The 21,425-nt window shown below is 40.1% G+C and overlaps 2 protein-coding genes across 2 annotated transcripts; one reads left to right on the top strand and one right to left on the bottom strand.

Annotated features, from left to right (window-relative positions):
- Positions 1–833: 833 nt before the first annotated feature.
- ptpn11a (protein tyrosine phosphatase non-receptor type 11a) lies at positions 834–15,895 on the bottom strand. Its single transcript, XM_030065169.1, has 16 exons — positions 15,654–15,895; positions 14,230–14,352; positions 12,540–12,734; positions 10,298–10,490; positions 9,623–9,742; positions 9,406–9,519; positions 8,774–8,870; positions 8,550–8,629; positions 7,894–8,052; positions 6,279–6,410; positions 5,182–5,336; positions 4,989–5,056; positions 4,168–4,319; positions 3,966–4,084; positions 3,755–3,859; positions 834–3,661 (listed from the first exon to the last, which is right to left on the bottom strand). Exons 1-15 carry the CDS (start codon positions 15,665–15,667, stop codon positions 3,790–3,792), a joined length of 1,791 nt encoding a protein of 596 aa, XP_029921029.1. The 5' UTR covers positions 15,668–15,895; the 3' UTR covers positions 834–3,661; positions 3,755–3,789.
- A 1,588-nt stretch (positions 15,896–17,483) lies between these two features.
- On the top strand, positions 17,484–20,934 carry tmed2 (transmembrane p24 trafficking protein 2). Its single transcript, XM_030065677.1, has 4 exons — positions 17,484–17,859; positions 18,433–18,625; positions 19,161–19,268; positions 19,350–20,934. The coding sequence occupies exons 1-4, from the start codon at positions 17,680–17,682 to the stop codon at positions 19,472–19,474; spliced, it is 606 nt and encodes a 201-aa protein (XP_029921537.1). The 5' UTR covers positions 17,484–17,679; the 3' UTR covers positions 19,475–20,934.
- Positions 20,935–21,425: the final 491 nt, after the last annotated feature.

The raw sequence follows: 21,425 nt of genomic DNA, 5'->3' as shown, positions 1-21,425 counted from the left end.
TGCTTAGGTCATTAGATGTCCCCTTGAGCATGAAAAGACTTCATCAGAGCATTTTCCACTCAAATCCTGCTCCTTTTAATGGGTTCCAGGTGCAGGATGGTGATTTAAGAACGGTAAATTAATTTTCAGTGGATCCAGGAGGTGATATTACCACTGTAGTTAGGTATTCTGTACATGGATCAGAAGGGAAATGACAAACCATCTTAGTGATCTTATGACAACTTTTTCATTTAATCCCTTTAGTTGTGAAACAGTATTAATGTCATGATCACTATTATTGTTATGTATTTAGGTTTGTTGTTTTCAGTACATATTCACATTTGTCTTGCTTTGTTTTTGTTTTTTTGTTTTTTTTTTTGTTTTACATCTTAATTACTTTACATATATGTTTGCACTTACAGTATTTATTGATTGATTGATTTGTTTGTTTTTATTTTTGGATATATATATAAATTTTTGTATTTCCGTGTCTGTAATGTGAATGGCAGCCCTGACTGTGTTCGCCTGGAAGAGGTGTGGGTGGGGGAGATTTCACTCATTTGAATTCTCGTTTTTATAGAAACATTGATTTATGCATTTTGGTAATGGGAAATCTTGCAAATAAAATTGGCGGACAAAAAAGAAAGGAAAGCAATATAGCAATATATCAAGAATCAAATTCATGTAAAACTATATCCAGGAGCTTTTCTCACTATCAGCTTGACTGTCCCCGTTTTACCTTTTTGTCCATGTGCGTTTGGCAAATGGCCAAGTAAACCAAAGGATATGTTTATGTGCATGACAAGCATAACCGATCTACAAATGTGCAAATCACACACACAAGAACCAACAGTAATATGAGGCATGAGCTAGCCGTTTATTGTTATTGAGGAAGTTAACATGGTTAACTGCATTGAAAGTCATACAATAAACCTCATAAGCTTTTCGAGAGGTCCCCCTCTGTGTCACAGAGAGAAAGCTGTAGGAATATACATACAGTATATCTTATTGGCAAGTAGATATGTTTAGTAAGTACATTCTCCTCTACCAGGTATTCATGTACAATATACATGTTAAAAAATATAGTTTGTTTGCATTAAGATCACGGTTTTTTCCTTTTTTGTTCAGGATGTTCAGGATGACAGAATTCACATTTAAGTGTTACAGGTTCTTGAATGGTGGTGAAACTAAAGAGCACTGTTTTGTTTTTGTTTTTGTTTCATTCATGCTATCACATACACATAGGCATATGCATAGAAGGCACATCTATGCATCTAAATTGCTTACATGGTAAATGGAAAGCAGTTTCTTGATCTGGGAAGAAAAACAAAAACCAGAAAGACCAGGTATCCACGGCTGGAACAGCCATATTCTCACAGCAAGCACGTGTGCACATCTTTTCTCTCTCTCACACACACACACACACACACACACACACAGACACACACAAACTCACACACACCCCACGGGACACAAAACACCACAAGCGCTCTACTTAACATTGGACAAGTACAAACAAAACCAGACATTCTACAATAAATGGGAAAACTGCATACAGTACAGCACACTGCAGAAGATCTCATAACTCAGTCAAATGGTCTTCACCCAGGAGGAAAAGAAACACTTCAAAGAACACTTGCTGTGATACGGCCACGTAGGAAAAGAGTCCTCGAACGAGCCAAGTATACCGATAGCAGGAGAAGACGGCCCAGAAACACTGATTCAAGGTCAATTTGTTTGAACACCAAAAGCTGTTCAGTCCTGGGTCAGTGGTTGGTAAGAGCTGCCCCTCAAGATAGACAGATTCTGAGTTAGCAAATTACAGCTGGTTCAATCATATCATAGGACTGCAGTTTACTGATGAGGAACAACAGTGAGAAAATGTGCAGAGACGGGGAAAGTTTGAAAAACAACAATTAAAAAAAAAAAAAAAAAAAAAACTTAGGCCACACATTTGAAATGAAGTGGGTGAATGGATTCTCGCTAGCATTATAATGCATATACAAAACATCTCCTTGGGAGTCATCCTTCCCCAAATACTGTAGTTATTGAAGTAGCTTACTTCAGGATGAAAAGAAAGTAGTTAAAAGGTTTAGTTTGACAAAAAAAAAAAGAAAATACATCTATCCACTGGGGTTGCAACCCAGGGAAGAAACTTGTGTGCACACACGCTGGAGGAGGAGAAGTGGGTGGGGAGGTCATATGTGCAATTGCAAATTTGCCTGACAACTACTGATCCAGCAGACTATCATGGAGCCTGAAATCTATGACAACCACAAAAACGACTATCAGTACTGCCAAAGCTCCGAGATCTGTGATTGCTTCTGAAAACAGTGACTCTGAAAATTAAGTACATGTGGTGCTCGCAAAAGGCAATGGTACACAATTAGGCATCTGACATTAAAAAGAACAAGAATGAAAGAAAAAAGGCAATATTATGCACTTAAAAAAAAAAGAAAGAAAACTTTATTAAAGTTTTTTTTTTTGGCAGCCATGAGTCTGTGGCAACGCCTGCTAGGTCGACTGAGAAAACACAGCGATGACGCCCCTGAAGCCTCGGCGTGTCATCACAGTGACTCTGACGTAGAAGTGCAGGATTATGGGGGGTAAAGTAAACACGTGCCCCCCTGGAAAATTCTCTCTATCCCCTAGATTAGGTTACTTATATATCCATCGGGCGTATCAAGGCGTGACTGTAACTGTTATGCTGCTGAAAAATGCAGCATTAAGGACATTCGGCTTGAGCTCAGGAATGGTAACTAAAAAGATACTGAGTATCCCAAAAAAAGCCACACAAAATATCCCCACATGAACTTGAACGAAAAGTAAATTCATTCTCCTAATAGCATGAATCATAGTTTCTCTTCAAGGCAGTTCTTATGCAAAAAAAAAAAGAAAAGGGAATTCATGTTTACGGGTCAGTGGATTAGGAATCAACAGTAAATATGGAAATAACACTACAATGCCAAAAATTCTTCATTCAGTAACATTATACTACATAACACAGAGGAAAACTAGATTTTGCATCGTCAACGGGAAAGTAGCCCCATTTTTGTCTGCAAATAAGGTCTGGTCTTGCGCTGCTTAGAAGACGTAATGGGCCAAAGGGAAACTGGCGGAGAGATGTGGATAAATTCACTTGTTTTGGCACAGGCCTCTTTCCTTAACTGCGGAGCTCCCAAGAATCTCCTTACTTCTATCTACAAACAATCTACGTAATTCTCCTTTGGTTAATTAAAAAAAAAAAAAAAAAAAAAAAAACACAGACAAAATACATACAAAAACAAGAGATGAGCAAAAGTTAGCTAAAAAAATTTCCCTCTGAGAGCGCTTGCAAGTTGCAGCCCTTGTTGGGGTGAGTTTTAGGAAGGCTAAACCCAAACTGTGGCTTAGTAAGGGGATTTAGCGTGTTAGGCTTCTCAAAAGGCTCTTCTGACGATCACAGTGGTTTAGAATACAACTAGAGGGCCAACGTTCGTGAAGGATGAGCGAGAAGAAGATGACTCTAGTGTCTGGCGATCTCTCTCACATTTTGTTTTTTTTTTGTTTTTTGGTTTTTTGTTTTCATGTTTCCTATTGTTCCATGTCGTCGTCATGGTCAAGTTCTCAGGCGTCAAGGTGTGGCTGGCAGAAAAACGAAATAAAACAAAACAAAACAAAAGAAAATACAGGTATCAGGTTCCTAAAAAAAAGACAGAGAAAAGACAAAGAACTGTTGTAATATGGAGAGATGATATTAAGGTTTTATGCATGGGTGCCATGTTGGTGTCTTTACCTGGAACTGGTAGAGCGCTGGGTCGAAGTTGAGTCTCATCTGTAGCTCTTCTGCTGTTGCATCAGACCCACGTTCTCATACACTCTAGAGGTGTCCTCCCTCATCCTAACACACACACACACACACACACACGCACAAGGTGTTCATGAGAAAACAGGGATTTGTTTTTCTTGGGATGCGTTTTAAAATAAACTGCAGCAGTGTTACTCACTCTGTGCAGGTGGGAGTCGGGATAGGAGTGCAAGGCGGCAAAGGGCTCTGTTCTCCTCCAGTCAAGTCAGACAAAGAGTACTTAATGTTCGTGTACTCGCGCCCTTTGATCTTACTTTTCTGCAGAGGAGAAAAATAAAAGGAAGGTCAGAGAGGCGAGAGCGAGAACAAGCAAAAGAGGCGAAAAGAGGCGAGCTACACACCTGTTCCTCCTCTATGCGTCTCTGCAATGTTTCTATGTAGTGCTGTACAGCCATGTAGATGAATCTGTACTGAGCCTCGGTCTGCACCATCCCAGAGCGCTGAGAACGAACCATCTGGATGGTCTTTGGCACGTCAATGTCGCAGTCCACCCCTGTGAGGGAACACAATATTATTTACACTGTCATGGCCTGAACACTTTCAAAACCTGGATTTCTTGTGTTTAAATGCTTGTGAGAGGCATCTGAACACTGCAGATGCCTTTCATAAGCATTTAACCCTTTGAAACCTGAGCAAATTGGCTTGATTTCTCTCACAAACATGGGAAAAAAGGCAATGAGCAACTTAGCTGGAAACCTGATTATTAGCAAGAAATTAGTCAAAAGTTACAAGAAAATAGCTTAAAAATTTGAAAAAAGAAAGAAGGAAAGAAAAGTAAAAAATAAAGAGACAATGAAATGACCTGAATGAACTAAAAAAAAAAAAAAAAAAAAAAAAAAAACACACACACAAAGAGCAAGCCCCCCAAACAATAAAGACTAACTAAACTAAAATATGTTTCCTATACCATAATTATCTCCCTCTCTCTTTTTTCCTCCTCCTCCTTTTTTTAGAGCTTTTTTAGCTACTACATTACCTTTTACTAATTCCTTGCAAATTTCTTGCTAAGTTGCTCATTTTTCCCCATGCTTTTGAAAGAAGAACAGGTTGCACAGGGTTAAATTAAGTCTCAGCAGCCCGATTTCTATGAATAAAACTGGCTATGTAGGATCGCAGATTATTTGTGTGTGTGTGTGTGTGTGTATGAACCATGCAGGCTTACCTTTTTCTCTGATGACATCTATCAGGATGTCGATCACTATAAACGTCCCTGTTCGCCCAATCCCAGCACTGAAAAAAAGCATAAGATCGCCCTGGTGTTAACTTGTTCTCTGCACATCGCTGACAGTGTCTGTGGGGAGTGTGTGTGACCTGCATGCAGAAGTGCTCAATTAGATTTCTGTGTGTGTGTGTACCTGCAGTGTACCGCGATGGGCCCAGCCTCCAGTATGCTCTCCTGTTTCAGATTAACCTCCTCTAAGAAGTCCAGCACGCCGCCTGGGTCGGTGGGGACGCCGTGGTCCGGCCAGGCCCTGAAGTGGTACTGCCAAACTGTGCGCTCTGTGTTCCCCTGGAATGTGCAGATTAAAAATAAATTACAACACAGTGGAAACTGCCACTGAGCTTCCAACACAATACATTCACTGACACCTCAATACATTGGTCGTCTGATTCTTAACGCTTCACAAATTGTAATTTAACACAGTACAATGTGTTACACTTGTAGCACTGATATATCGTGCTCAACATTACCTACAAAGATTTTTTTAAAGAGCTACATGGACTGATAGTCTCCACTTAAATCAAGAGCACAGCCCCACCAACATGCTTCGGCTAACTGCTGCTGGCAAAAAAAAAAAAAAAAAACATAAAAAACAACACAATCTAGACAGGCACAGTGAGGGTTCGATCTAAATGTTACACTTTATCTCCATTAGGAGCTCCCTCTGGTGGCAAAAAGGTGTAACTGCATTCCTAATCTATGACGTGGTACAAGTATTGGCCAAAAGAAATGACACAATGATGTTAATTCACATTTCCTTACTTAAATATTATTTGTTGTTATTAATTCATATTGTTGCTGTGTTCTCTTTTTTCCTTTTCTTCATATAATTATTATAACCATTGTTACTTCTACTTTTGATATTACTGTGAATATTCAGTGATCTGCACAGCACTGCTGGTATTATTATTCATCATGCAAATGTCAAAGGTGCCCAATGTTTAATTTCACCAAGACCCTCAAAATAGATGTGCATTAGGTGAGACACAATCATTTGATAAGATTTTATCAAATGAAGATCCATCTGTGAAACTGATTGCTGTTAAATGATTTTCAAAAGCATGATAATGTTAAGGCTTTAGTTAACTGGCTCATTAACAGTTGGCTTTTCAGTTCCACTCACTCACACACACACACACACACACACACACACACACACGCTCACACACACTGCTCACACACACTGCTCACACACACTGCTCACACACACTGCTCACACACACTGCTCACCTGTCCAACCTTGGAGAGTTTGAGTTCTCTTAAAATGTAGTCGTGTGCTGCCGTCTCTCTGACGTTGCGAACACGCATGGCGCCGTACTCCTTCAGAGCCGACATGTCCGGCCAGTATTTCACACACTTGCTCTGTTGAGACACAATAATATTCACTTTGCACACTCGACTTGCACTTGATGCTTTTGTGAACCTCCAGTTTTATTTGAGGATCTGAATCCACTCATGGATGCTCTCACAGTGATATCAATTTGAGATGTTCAGTGCATTCCGGGAAACATTTTTCTACTCAAGTGTCGTTGAAATTTACTTTCTGTTCTATTTTTGCTCCAGTTTCTGATTTCCTCATTTCCCTCATTTCGTTCTATCAGCTCCTAGATACAGTTTAAAATACAACACAGTCACATATTCTTTTATAAGCACTGAAATTGGAGCTATATTTATATTTATCAAGATATTCTGTGTCTGATTAAATGCTCATTTTTATTCATTTAATTGTGTTACCAAAAAAAAAAAAAGCAATTATTTACCCATTACCATATTGTTATTGAGGGCTGATACCATACCCCTATTACCATACAGTGTTAGGTTTCATATCATGATTGTCTCAAATTGACGAAGCCATTTTATAAACAAAAGATGTCAGAGATACGGCCCGTGAACACATCTCATCCAAACCCCAAGATGTTTTGGAGGAAGAGAGGGAAAAAAATAAATAAATAAACACACTTGTAAATCAAAATATTAACTGAATTATCTGTACTCAATTATTATCGACTATGTGTAATAAGAACAAATAAGAGGTTCCTATGATAAATTGATAAATTAATTAGACCGAGCACTGCAAACTATCCATCAGCCAGAAGTTTAGGAAAAAGCCACCAGGCCAGTTGCTTCACTGACCAGTGCTGCTTTATCTTAGTTTAGCAAACATGCTGTCAAAAAAGCAAAAGGTGGAAGAAAATGTAGAATTTTTCAAGAAAGATGGAAAGAGCAGTTCTTTCTTCTGGGAGGTAAATGACAAAAGAATATTAGATAACTTGACAGGAAGTTTACTGACATCAAAATTGAAGAGGGAATTTTATACCGCCTATTTTCTCAAAAACATTTTTTTTGGGCTGAAATCCAACAATATTCTTAATCCATTTAACCCCACAGCAGGATTTCCCATCCCTGGTCATGCTGGTTTAACATCAAAATGCGATTGTGGGGAATTCCCTCAAGCAAAGCCTGCAGGATTGTGGATTTGGGGAACGTGTTCACAAAAGACACAAACAGTCCCAAAGAGAGCCCTCGGACACTCGCTGGTCTCACAGTGGGACAGCCCTGGACCCTTGAGGACTTCTCAGTTACATGACTCCCAAAGTGTGGACATTGGCACATTGCATTCTGGTCTTTTGAGGCCGCTGTTGGTAGGGAAATCGATATCTGCCTCCCTGTACGACTGCTGAGTACTGCTGAAAAATGTTGGGCCGAGAGAGAAGCCCTTCCTTTTTGACTCTGATACCAAAATCTGCCGCTTGCTCAAATGCAAGGTTAATTGTTTTTTTGTGGGTGGACTTTTACTTTGACAGAATTATATTTCAGCACTTTATAGTTTCTCGTGTTTTCTTACCTTCCCCCTTTCCACCTCTTTGGTGGTCATGACGATAACTCGTGAGTTCTCCTGAAACACCATCCTCCAGAAGTCACTGATGGTGGTCTGCAGACAGCCCTGAGTGGCAATGTAGCACTTCTTGACTTTCGTACTATTACACTTTGACTCCAGCTCCGGCTACACACACACACACACACACACACACACACACACACACACACAGAGAAAGAGAGAGGGAGTGAGGGGGAGAGAGGGAGACATGACAGTCAGTTGACAGTCAGCTGTGACTAAAAGTATTTGTCAGACACTTTTTCCGAGACAAAAATGAGACAAAAGCTAAAAAAAAATTTACCTCTCAAAAACTATGACAAATATCATGACGTTTTTGTCAACAAACAAACAAAAAAGACAGATGAAAATTCTCAATTCTCAAAGACAATTTAAAACCTTTGATTTGGGGGGGGGAACAGACATATGGGCAAACTTTACTTTTGATATTAAGTATAGTATAATAACAAGAGCTAGACACAAATACAAGCTACAATGAGGAGAGTAGATCAAGATTCAGTAGAGTTAGACTAAAACTTATTTTTCACTGACTTTCACTTTTATATTTGGAACCAGTTTCTATTCACAGAAAACGGAAGTGAGTCTATTAAAACAGCAGCTAATACCATGATGATGTTGGCGTTGATGTAGTCAGAGCCCAGCTCGTTTGTGTCCCCATCATTTAGCACCACGCGCGTGTGGTCGACTGGAGACAGAAACAAAAACAGCACAGTTAGAGAGAGATACTCATCAGTTCTTAGCCTTTTCAAAAAAAAAAATCCCCTTAGGTGATGACAGAACTGTCACAATGAAAAGCTGTTGTAGTGAAAGTGCAGTCGGGGTTGCTCACAAGGCAGGATGTTCTTATATCTGTTCTTGTTTTTGTTCTCCGCTCTCTGGCCCTCCTTGCGACTGTAGAGCAGTTTGCACTCCTGTTGCTGCAAGGTCTGGGTGAAAAAGACAACAGAGTCAAACATGAGACTTAAACAAGACGTGCTTACTTTCATCCTTGGCTTCATTCTCTTAGTTTTTGCCATCATGACAATTAATTATGTTCAAAATTGTGTCACTTAAAAAGGGACCATACCAGTGATGTTTACAATTTACCCACAGTTTACATTTACAACAAATAATTTTGCAAATCATGGAAGGTTACTTAAGATTTCAACAAGCCATCATTTTTAAAATTTCAGATTTTTGTTTGAAACACCCACGTCATAATGTTTTGTTTCTGCGGCTAACAAACTCGTCAACATTCATAGACCACAGAGCTGAACTAGCTGAAACCGTGTTGAAAATAAGCGAAATGATCCTTCAAGATACCTTCTTGTCACACTCCTTGCAATTAATGTTACAGGTTCACTGCTAAGTGAGGACATACGGTATGCAGCAAGGCTTTACTGTTTCATCCATGAGTGATCAAGAAAAAACAGAAAACAGAATAAAATTATTGTATCAAGCCTTAAAAATTTTACTGCTCACCTCAAATTCTTCCCAGAAGCCTTGTTTGACCTTGTCCGTGGCCTCAGCTAGTTTGCTCAGCTCCCTCACTCGACTTTCAATCTCTGCAGCGTTGATGCGTGTAGTGTTCAGAGGCTGGACAGCAGAGAAAGAGCCATTAAAACAATTACAAATCAGGAGTGGCTGCCTTTGCCTGGCCAAACTGTAAAAACGCAGACTGATGTGTAACTGAAGGTACCTGTTTGAGCTGAAGCACGGTGCCCAGGGTTTCCACCATCGGATTCTTCTTGTAGTGCTCTACCAAGTCTGTGAGCGAGTCAAACTTCTCCCCTCCACCCACGTCGTACTTTAAGTCATGCTAAATAAGAACAGCACATTAGCAACACGCACGACACACGAGTCTCATGCAGCTTGAAAAGATAAAAACATCACTGACATCACTTCCAGAAAAACACTAAAACAGTAAGAGTGAATACCTGTCTGTCAGTAGAGATGTCACAAGAACTGATACTAGCTATACTAATGATGCTACGGTAACGCCAAATTAAAAAAAAAAAAAAAAACTACCAGTACTAGTGTTAATACAGTATTGGTAGTATGGACTGGTACTGCATTTATGGGAAAAATCACTTAGTCCTGGTTTTCCAGGCGAGAATCATTGATATTTTACAGGTACTGGCATTGACTACCAAAAATCTGGTCCTGTGACATCCCTATTTGCTAAGGAGATCAACAAAACATGTCACTGGCAAGCTCATTAATGAACCCAAGGCCACACAGAGGTCTAATCACAGGCTAGTGGGTCCCATCATCCAATCAGTACAAATCAATGTCACACACTGTGAGGTGATGAGGACACAGGAGGACAGACAGACACAGGCAGTGAGAACAGAGGGCCAAATGAGTGTCTCACCTGGCAGCGGATCATGACGTGGGTGACTTTGGGTTTGCTGTCGCTGGTGTCCGTCTTGTCATCCCCGGTGCGAACAGACAGAACAAAATCCCCAGGATGGCTCTGGCTCTCTCTCACCAGGAAGCTGCCATTCTTCCCTTTCTCTGTCAGCAGCTTCTCGGCCTCCCGACCTGACAAGTGCCCGTGGAACCATCTGCCCAAAGATATTCACTGGTTAGACACACTCCCCTCAGTCCCCACTCCATAACCCATCTTCCAAGTTACACAGCATGTGCTTCAAATCACACCTTGTGATTTGAAGTGTGACTGTATTATTTAAGTGGTATCACTTTTTTGCATGAGGAGGGATATCTAATGCTTGGCAACTGCTTAGCTCTTTTTGATGGAGGGCCAAAGAAACTTCAATTACACCCAAAGCTCGTATCTTTGTTTAAGGTTTGAGATGGGTCCTGCTGTTGCTCATGCTGGCCCAATTGGAAGTCTCCGCTAAACTTAAATGGAACAGAACCTGCATTAATATCATGAGTAACACCTGTGTTTACCTGCTATTTCATGTCAAAACAGCTGCTGTGAAAAAGGTCTATTAAATCTGGACTGGAAACCAAGAGCTAACTCCAAATGTATTTGCTATAGTTGAGAGATAAATATAGAGAATAAATATAGAGATAAATATGTCACTGTGCAGCTGCGTCTCTACTGTTTCATTTACAAACTAGAGCTTTAACTGACTGGGAGGTGCTCTCAGATTGGGCTTAGTTTAACAAGTGGAAATTAACAAGGGCTGCAACCAACTAATAGTTTCACTGTCGATTAATCTGTTGATTATTTTTTTTCCATTAATCACCTATCATCTATAAAATATTAAAAATAATGACAAATGCCTATCACAAGTTCCTAAAACCCAATGTGATGTCTTCAAATTGCTTCCTTAGTCTGACCAACAGCCAAAGAAAAACTTTTTTTTTTCAATTATTTTGTAATATGTAGAAAGGAGGTAATCCTGCACAGTGCTGTAACTTGCAAAACATCCTGATATTATTCACAAAAGAACGGCGACATTTCAATCAGAGGCCATCATGAAATAAAACTGAGACAGCACGTAAAACATGGCACAGCCAATCAAGCGATCATAGACACACACAACATGTGGTTTACTGGCAAAATTCTGCCGAATGTTAAACAGCTGATGGTTTGTGTGGTAAATGACATGTTGCAGCAGTATGCAGGCTACTTCCTTTAAACATTTGGTCTATTTTTGATCCCACGCACCTGCAGAAAGACAACTCAGGTATGCACAAAATGTTCAATCGCGTTTTGTAATTATATGAAACTGAGAAAAGCAAGTAATTCTTGGCATTTGTGAAGCTAAAACCAGCAAATGTTTGGTATGTCACTTGATAAATAAAACCTTAACAAATAACTGAATAATTTTCTGTCAATCGACTAAACCAATTAATCCACTAATTGTTTCAGCTCTAACATTAACAATGCAGCGGCTGCAGATAATCTATCTTATGCAAGTGAGGTGACAGTATGGTGTGATGGCGGAAAGTGTTTGGTCTGCTCCCTGTCCCATCAGCTTCAACACAAAACTCAAGCAAACCGTTAACAATCACCTCACTTTGACATGCAAGTTAAACAAGTTAACAGCAGCCACAACATCCACTCATGGATAAGTCCTCTTCCAGGTCAATCAGCAAAAAATACAGTATGTCACCTTGCTTTGACCTGTAATTGCTGTGCCATCCTTGCTGCAATCGGTGTGATTATGAAACTGATGGCGTGCAGCGGTGAGATGCGTTACTTCGTCAAGTTTCATCAAAATCTGATCAGTTTGTCTGAGACTCTGCACATAACAAACTGACAGACAAACAAAAAAAAATGGAGAGACGATGGGAGACCAGTCCGTTATTCTCCACAATGGAGTACGGCGGAGAATAGTTAGTTGGCGGGAACGCACACATCTTTTCATCAATGTCCATTTTTTTTTTCTAGTTAAGAATTCTGATAACAGAGGAGGCCCACTTGATCGAGGCACAGACCTACATATAATTTGCTACTATTGAAAACTCATTTTTTTAATGAGTAGTTCTATTTCTTAAAAAAAAAATTACAATCATAATAACTGGTAATAAAAATTGATGAAGAAATTAAATCTATAACAGTAACAAAAGTGTAATTAATAGCATCGTAACACTGAGCAAACATTGAACATTATATAGCACCCAACTTCATAGCTCACCTCTCTGAGGTGGGGTCCGCACAGTTGAGTGGATACTTCAGCTCAATAACATCTCCATTTTTCTCTTTCAGTTGCCCATGATGCTCCATGTAATACTGCACCAGTTCTGCCAGAGTGGCAAACTTCTCCCCACCGTAAAGGTCATAGTAGTCCCCTGTGTTTTGTATCTTAATGTGGGTGACAGCTCCATTCCGCCTGTAAAAAAGCACAAACATATTTAGAAAAACATCATCCTCTGTGGCAGACAATAAATCAAAATCAAACTACAGTAGGTACCTTCCTTTGCAAAGTGGAAGGTATTGTGCCTATTTTAGCATTATGACTGAATTAGATTAGCATGTGATATTTTTGGGTCCCGTTGGTTAAATTTAGAGGGCTCATCAAGCTCCAAATCTATCAGTGCTGAGGAATCAGAGTGAATCTACATGTCCGAAAATAACTCAGCCATGGCCAACTTGGCTGTCTGGAAGTCAAGATGATTTATCAGTGCTTCATTATGCATGCATTGTGTCCTCCAGCATGTCTGATGCACAGTGCATGTATTATGATTTAAATGAGAGACAAAAGCTAGTTCAGCTCTGAGTCACATGCACCTCTCACAGACTTGTTTGCCATCTCTCCCACACACACAAGGTGAATGACAGAATCATGGAGATAGGGCTGGGCAATATATTGATGTTATTTCAATATTGTGATATAAGACTAGATATTGTCTGAGATTTTGGATACCGTAACACAACAATACAACTGTTGTCTTTTCCTGGTTTTAAATGCTGAATTACAGTTAAGGGAAGGACTTTTCTCAACTTATTAGACTTATGTAGCTGTTCTGTTATTTGCTTTGACCTGCTTCGTCATCATATCCACATCAGTAACGATTGTTATCAAAAAGGTGATTGTATAAATATTTTGTGAAAGCATCAATGGTCATTCCTACGATCTTAATCAAAATCAAGATGGTTGGTCAGAAATACTGTGATATTTGAGTTTATCCTAATCGCCTGGCCCTACATACAAATTATAAAAGGTAGTGCAATGGCACTTGAACAAATATCGACTGACCTTTTGATTACATATATTTTTTGTTGTCAAATGTGGATCTTAAAGAAATGCACCATGTGACATGTGACAACAACAAAAAAATTACTTCTTCTCAACTAATTTGTGACCAACTCTGGCAGTTTTGTGTGTGAAACTGATTATTTTTGCATAATGAGATACAAAAATGTGCTGGTTTGAACAAGCTGGGACAAGTTTCCCTTTATTTCCACGAGACAGTTGCACTTGTATCAACAGTTTGGCAAATTCTTGAATAGACTATTATCAGTGTAATCGTAAGTGACACTGGTATCAGTAAATTCCAACAGATACCAATCTGCAGACACAGCCCTTCAAATACAAGTGTCTACTAAAACAGGAGCAAAGAGGAATGCAACAAACCCAGCATATGCCACTGTGAGTTTGTAGAGTCAAGCAATACGTTTTAACAGTGGCACATAAAATTGGTGTTCTTCAAAGTTAGGTGAAAGTTCAAATATTCACTGGCATGCCTAACACTGAGGCTGGCAGCACCAGGGCTTCCAAGAAAGAAAGATCACTTGGAGGGCTGACATGGCTGGGCACACAGACAGTGTACTGTATTGTATACAACTATATTGTAGTGCATACTGCAGTGAATGTGGTTACTCACCGTACTGAGAGAGTGAAGTCCCCTGGATTACTCTTACTGGGCCTGGCTAAGAAGCTTCCGTCCACACCACGAGTCAACAGGAGGTTTTCAGCCTCCACACCTGTGATGTTGGGGTGGAACCACCTGACAGGAGAAAAAACATGATGATGACGAGTGATGATTTTCCAACTTATGGTTAGCCAGGGCTGAATTTTTGGGTGCATCAATGGCAGCACATATCAGAAAAGACAATTAGGACATGAAAAAAAGCATACATTAACATAAAATTACAGCCACTGAGGATAACACTATGCAGATATCAAGACACTTCAGCGTACATTTAATCTCAGACTGCGCTCCTCATTTAACTTTAGGATTGACTGATACACAAAAGAGTGCTTCAGTCTGACCCTATTAAAACGTGGGACCCAATATCTCCAGTTTGATGGTAGCTGTACATATTCACTGTTCAGAACCTGGATGGGGTTAGACACACTGGCATCCCCACTCCCAACCTCTTAGACCTCAACAGAAGAGCCATCACACACAGAGCACACACGCGTTATACACCAGGGCACCCCCTCAACCCATCCTTCACACTGGGAGCAAACACAGAGCCAGGTCTGGAAAGGGCCATGCTCTGACAGAAACTTTGTCCCCTCTGCCACAGCGTCATTAAACAAAAAACCTCTGTAACAGCTGGATACAGGTGCTTGGGTGCATAAATGTGAGTGTTTTCCCTATGTATGGTGTATGGATGTCTCCTTTAATGCTGACAAGCAGTCGTGTTTATTGTTTCTATGTTCCTGAGTGTCTATGTGAGGCACTGTACAGACTGGTGGCAATCCATTTCCTTGCTCAAGGACAACAAAGAATATATCTACAATTTAGTGAAGCCATGTAAACATGCAAACCTGGACAGATACATGAGTGCTTGCCAAATTATTTATTTCCAACCAGTCCTATCCCTACAGTAACAATGTGTGCTGTGCAATGCAGTATTCAATGGACACTCCGTGGGCTCAGTTATGAATAAAAGAGACATTTAAATGGGAATATCAGCTGAGGTGAAGTCCTTATGGGGGGTTTGACAGCACTTCATGACAGAGAAAGCATTTCCAGGAGGGATTTAGATGAAAAGTGGCCAAAGTCAACAACAAGTCAGTCACTACTAGTGCACATCTGTGAACGCTGTGTTAGCTAGCCTTGCGTTATCCACAACAGTGGTGTAGTTTAAAGCCAACATCATCTGATTTGGGTTACCGGTGCTGCTTCATGGACCCTTGTTGCTCTTGCCGTTGGCGAGCTGTAACACTGCCGTTAAGTAAAGTCCAGAAATTTCTTCGATGGTAAAAGATTGTTTACCAACAAACTAGCCTCCACAACAGCTGTGGTTAATCAGCTAAGCTAGCGTTATCCCCAGACATTGTTTTCCAGCTCCTTACCTCCGAGATGTCATTTTTCGTTCCTCACTTCCTCGCTGGGAGTTAGCAATAGCTGCGGCTAGCTGGCTAACGCTTCCGACCGTCTCGCGCTCCTTTCACAGGACCAAACGCTTCATCGGTCCGCACGCGCTCAAAACGGCCACCGAGATCTGCACATTGACGGCAAATTTTTAATAAAGTCAGACAGCCACAAAAAGTCTGTAGGCCTCGGCCCCGGACACTTCAGAGCGACTCGATTGTCGGACGTCACCAAACATGCGACAAAGCGCAGGGTGCGTTGGGTTTGTCAGCCTGGTGAGCCGTGAACGCGCCGGGGCTTCCCTCTCTGTCATGTGACTTGTCCGTCCGGGAGACTCGGGGAAATAAATTAAACAGACCCATCAACTTTCACTTTGCGCGTGCGTATGACGACAGAGTCTCGGACAATTGCAATTATTTAAAGATTAAATTTTTAAATATTCAGATGTTAACAACATATTTGAAAACTATGAGAAATAATATGTAAAAATCGCAAATCACAAATTGGCAAAAATTATTTCATTACTTAAACATTTCAAATTTACTCCAGTTAGTTAGCAGACGCTGAAGCTTTTGTTTGTTTGTTTGTTTGTTTGTTTGTTTGTTTGTTTTTACTATATATTTTTTTGTTCATTTTAATTCATTTTATTTTTTATTTTCATTAAAAAAAACATTTAATACAGTTAACATTTAATCAAGTTAACAAGATTTTAAAAGAGAGAGAGAGAGAGAGAGAGAGAGAGAGAGAGAGAGAGAGAGAGAGAGAGAGAGAGAGAGAGAGAGAGACTTTGAGTCGTGTTTTTATCAACAGTCGTAAATCGGTAAAATCCCGAGTTTACAACAAAGAGGTGGCACAGAGGCTCTGTCAACCTTTGAATTTAATATTTATTAACAATACTTGTGCAAAGTAAGGATACTCAATATACGACTGACAATGGCGTGTGAGAGGAGAAAATGTGGTGTTTTGCACATAAAATGCAATCTTCTTACTGCACGAGCAACCTGTACAATTAACAGAGGTCAAACATTTTCTAAGGATCAGAATCAGAAATACTTTATTGGTCTCCGAGGGGATACTGGGTCAGTTACAACAGCTCAAACTCTCAAAAGAAGAATATATTATACGCATAAGTGAAATGATAAGAAATAGAAAAAAGAAACAATGCTAAGACGAAGAAGATGAACAGCCATATATTAATCATGTTAATTATTAATCATTATGAAACAACCTGTCTGTCTTTCAGGAAATGTTTGACATGATTGACATGACATACTTTCACCAAACCAGGGAACTCTACACGTGCATGCCTGTGGTTCAACCAAAAGCACTGTTATTCATTGTCTGGCCTGTGCAAGCACTAAAAAAGTCAATAACTCAATACTGATGATGAAATATAGATTTTGGCAAGTTGGGGAGACACAATGCAAGTTCAAATCCATTATTCCCACTTCTTAAAAAAAATCTCAGATGGGGTGAAATGTGTAAACTAATAGAGATGTGTGGGGCTTAAATTGGGTCCACATCTGTGAGGGCATACTGGACATGAACAAGACTTTCTTCCTTTTTAATCTTTAGTGAGAATGTATGCAAGATATACAAACATGTCAGACATGCTCAACAAACAAAATAAATAAATAAATAAATGCTATTAAAACACATCACTGGGGGAAACAGTCTCCATCAATATTAAATCATTAGAGGATCTTGTTCGTGACTTGAAATAAAATTTAAAAAAAAAAAAAAAAAAAAAAAAAAAAAAAGGTTGGACTGGTTTGCGCTCCGCACGCAGTAAGTTTGTCCCTCGCCTCTTGCCGTTTAAACCCGTACGTGGCAGTTAGGGAGCAGCCTAGCACTGCGCGCTGCCGCCGCTGTCAATATTTTGCTGTGTGAACTCTTAACCTGTGACTTTGTGCATGCATCCCTGTGAAATAAATCGAGGCAGTTATACTCTTTAAAAAATATATATAGAAGCAATCGCCTTACCGTCAGCCCGGAGAGAAGCGCAGCATGTTCACGGTGTCGGAGCTCGTCGTGCTCTTGGCCGTCTTGTGTGCCACCGCGTCCGGCTACTTTGTTAGCATAGACGCCCATGCCGAGGAGTGCTTCTACGAGCGGGTGAACTCCGGCACCAAGATGGGCCTTATGTTTGAGGTAGCTGAGGGAGGCTTCCTGGACATCGACGTCGAGGTGAGATATTTGCACTCAGATATTGATCTAGCTCGTTAAATCGGGGGAAATTGTCTTTCTAAGCTAAAGTGGGGGCTGATGCGGGCCTGTTAGCCGGTGCTACCACCGTAACCAGAGGCTAGCAACCGGACGAGGAGCTCACCGCACAAGCTAATGCGGTTAAATTAATACATTATTATTGCGTTAATGCACTTGTTTTCCGCTTATAACCATATGTGACATTTTGGGGTCGTTTATTTATTGATAGGAAAGTGCAGCGGAAGTGCAAGGTTAGCTTAGTTCCTGTCCAAGCAAGCTAGCTGAGTCGTAACTAATCAGCTGTTGTACTGGTTCATCTTGATCGTCAAATTGAAAAGGGCTAGGTCGCATTTAAGTATGTCTAGTTATATATAGCTGTATGTAAAAATGGTTATTTCAGTCATTTTATCTTTAGCTCTGATGTTGCCATATGTTACCAGTAAGGCAGCCCTCCCTGCCTGATATGCACTGCAGAGGAAATAATAATATTATGTAGATGGATGCTTTTTTTTTTTCTTTCTTTTTTCTGACACTGCTGCTCTCTGTCTTGCACAGATAACAGGTCCCGATGGCAAGCAGATTTACAAAGGAGACCGGGAGTCCAGTGGGAAGTACTCTGTGGCAGCTCACATGGATGGGACGTACAAATTCTGCTTCAGCAATAAGATGTCCACCATGACACCCAAGATTGTCATGTTCACCATCGATATCGGAGAGGCACCCAAAGGCCAGGACATGGAGACAGAAGGTAGACACGTGCTGTGCCAGTGTGCTCAAGAAGGAGAAGAAAACTCCTAGTCTAATGCCATTATTCAACTTCAAGATGAATTTTACCTTCTTTCATTGCTTGTATTAGCCGCTTCTATTTTTCTGACTTTATTTGGGCACTCTTTTCCCCTTTATAGGTGGTGACAGCTGGGATGGTAGGGTATAGGGCAGATTACAGCTAAAACAATGTTCTGCAAGTGACTTTGGTGTGTGATGCACTGCAGAGTTTCCTCTAACCAGCTGTGTTAACTAATTTTGTGCACTACTACAACAACACACATTAGTATCCAGTGAATAAATTCTCCTGCTCGTGAATGGTTGTGAGGGTTTTCACATTGAGGAAAAAGTCTGGACAACAAAGGTCCTGTTTCCCCACATGTAGAGAGTTTATTTCAAACAGCATGGGATTTTGCAGACATGAGAATCTTGTGCATGGATTGTATGCTTGTTTTTTTGCACCAGGGCCGTTCTGAGTTGTGACTTATCACTGATGGGTTGTCTTTTCCCTGTTTCAGCTCACCAAAACAAGCTGGAGGAGATGATCAATGAGCTTGCAGTCGCTATGACGGCTGTCAAGCACGAGCAGGAGTACATGGAGGTCCGCGAGAGGATACACAGAGCAAGTGAGTCCTGTACAAAGTTTGTCACATTTGTTGCATCTATAATTTTACATTCCCTCAACCCGTCTCTTTCTCTCCCTCCAGTCAACGACAACACAAACAGCAGAGTGGTGCTGTGGTCGTTCTTCGAAGCTCTCGTCCTTGTGGCCATGACGCTCGGACAGATCTACTACCTGAAGCGATTCTTTGAAGTACGGCGAGTGGTTTAGTGTGCGAAGCGATCCCTCTGTTGTGCCCCACCATCCTCTCCAACACCAAGACAGTTATTTACACTTTGGAAACGAGACTGGCTGTTTTCAGTAAAATCCTTAAAAAAAAAAACAAAACAAACAATTGAATCTTAACTATGTTTTGTTCTCCTGTGACCCATTTGGTTCCACCTTTATAAATGTGGTTATTAATAGTTTTACGTTTTCAGGGAAGGTCCAAAACATTATTGGATTGATGTCAGTTGGGTTTGCATTCGTTAAGTTTGTTTTTCTACATTCACTCAACCATCAGCTACGTGCAGTTTTATGTCCATGTGAATGACGATGAGGCTCATAATTTTCTGTGAAGTAAACAAGATGAAAAATCTGCGCACTGATGAACAGGCATGCCACCACAGGAGAATGTATCCCTTCTTATCCTGTTTCCAGGACTCTTTTACAATGCGAAAAATGGCAAACATGAAGAAAGAATGCAGCAGCCTGAGGTTTGAGTGGCCACGGGCTTGTTAGCAAGAGTCTCAACTGTGTTACACAGTTTCCAACTAGATATATCATCTCTATACATTGTCTGTAACAACAAATTGCACTCCTGGTGAATAAGTGATTAAATTAATAATTTTTATTGTAGGTGGTCCTCAAGGGAAACTAAAGTTCCTTTCCTTTTTTTTTGTTGTTTAGTAGAAATCTATGCCACATGAGGCTTCTGTGGATGTTTTTGTTAATAGGCAATACAAAGAAAACGTTTGACTCCTTTTGTAGTTCAGAAAAATTACAAATGGGTCAGTGGTTTGCCATATTTGCCCTATGATTTCACCAGTTGATTATGGATTTTCAACAGTGTAAGTTTCTAAGACATCCTGCTACTCCGTAATCCCCTGAAGAGTTAGTGTTGGGCCGGATTTAAACTGAACTACTGTACTTGGGTTGTAACGGCGAAGCCAAGGAAGAATACTGAGGAGAAATACTGAAATACATGTTACATGATTGATGCTGGGTTGGGGGAGGGTAACATGAAACCCAATGACTGCTGTGTGCTTTAGTTGCTTTTACGATAGTAATTTTGTTGGGGTTGGGATTTTAAGTTATGCGATGGCAAGCAGTTTTATACTGTCTATTTTTCCTGGCGTATATCCAGTAGGGTGTTACATTTGTACACTGAGGTGCCTATGAATTTCACATGAATATATCTTTGTGCTCACAAGCTAAAGAACTTTGTCCAAGGTATTCGCCCACACATCACGCAGAGGTTTACACCTGTTGCATTTTACTGAATATACCCCAGTTTTGTACTATACCTGCCTGAATGCACGTACGGCTGCACTCAGGCAGGTGTGACCGCTCTATACAGTCTCTCCTTTGTGCGATTTAAAAAAATAATCTGATCAGTCAATCTGTACAAATGTAGAATGTATGTGGAAAAATCCCCAAGTTTCATAATAAATCCAATATTCTGTAAATTTGTTTGGACTTTGAGGGTGTTTGTGGTTTTGTACAGATATATATATATATATATATATATATATATATATATTTTTTTTTTTTTTTTTTTGTAAGTTTGATTGCAAAATGCATAATGTCAAAATAAAGAGGTGAGGGGCCAAGTGCTTAATAAGGCACGTGACGACAAAACAAACTGCTGTTCAGTATATGACAGAAGTCATTTAAAAGAAGCCAGGAAACATGTATAGTGGGACTTTGGGGAACGTCAAGAAGATCAACTCTTTGCCTGTTAGGGAGGGGAGTCCTTTGCGTGACCCTGGTTTTACACACACATCTATTTAGCTTTTTTTTTTTTAGATAAATCTTTATTTCAAGTCATGAACAAACAAAGAAGACAACAGCATCGCCTAGATAGAGGAAGCAGCAAGACATAACACAAAGTAGTGCAAAAGAGAAAAGTAGAGCAAAAACAAAACCTAAAAAATAAGACAAGAAAAGGTTAAATAATTTA

Source organism: Myripristis murdjan, chromosome 12 (assembly GCF_902150065.1).
Source record: "Myripristis murdjan chromosome 12, fMyrMur1.1, whole genome shotgun sequence".
NCBI classification, from domain to species: Eukaryota; Metazoa; Chordata; class Actinopteri; order Holocentriformes; family Holocentridae; genus Myripristis; species Myripristis murdjan.
Note: the sequence above shows the minus strand (reverse complement) of the source record. Positions and strands in the feature narration are given on the sequence as shown.

Bases quoted from the DNA above. Each gene is read 5' to 3' on its own strand.
- ptpn11a (XM_030065169.1), bottom strand. The intron at 9,520-9,622 runs GTACCTTCAGTT...TCTGCTGTCCAG, and splicing joins CCGTGCTTCAGCTCAAACAG to CCTCTGAACACTACACGCAT. The intron at 8,630-8,773 runs GTGAGCAACCCC...TTCTGTCTCCAG, and splicing joins ATATAAGAACATCCTGCCTT to TCGACCACACGCGCGTGGTG.
- tmed2 (XM_030065677.1), top strand. From the start codon at position 17,680: ATGTTCACGGTGTCGGAGCTCGTCGTGCTCTTGGCCGTCTTGTGTGCC. The intron at 18,626-19,160 runs GTAGACACGTGC...TCCCTGTTTCAG, and splicing joins CCAGGACATGGAGACAGAAG to CTCACCAAAACAAGCTGGAG. The intron at 19,269-19,349 runs GTGAGTCCTGTA...CTCTCCCTCCAG, and splicing joins CGAGAGGATACACAGAGCAA to TCAACGACAACACAAACAGC.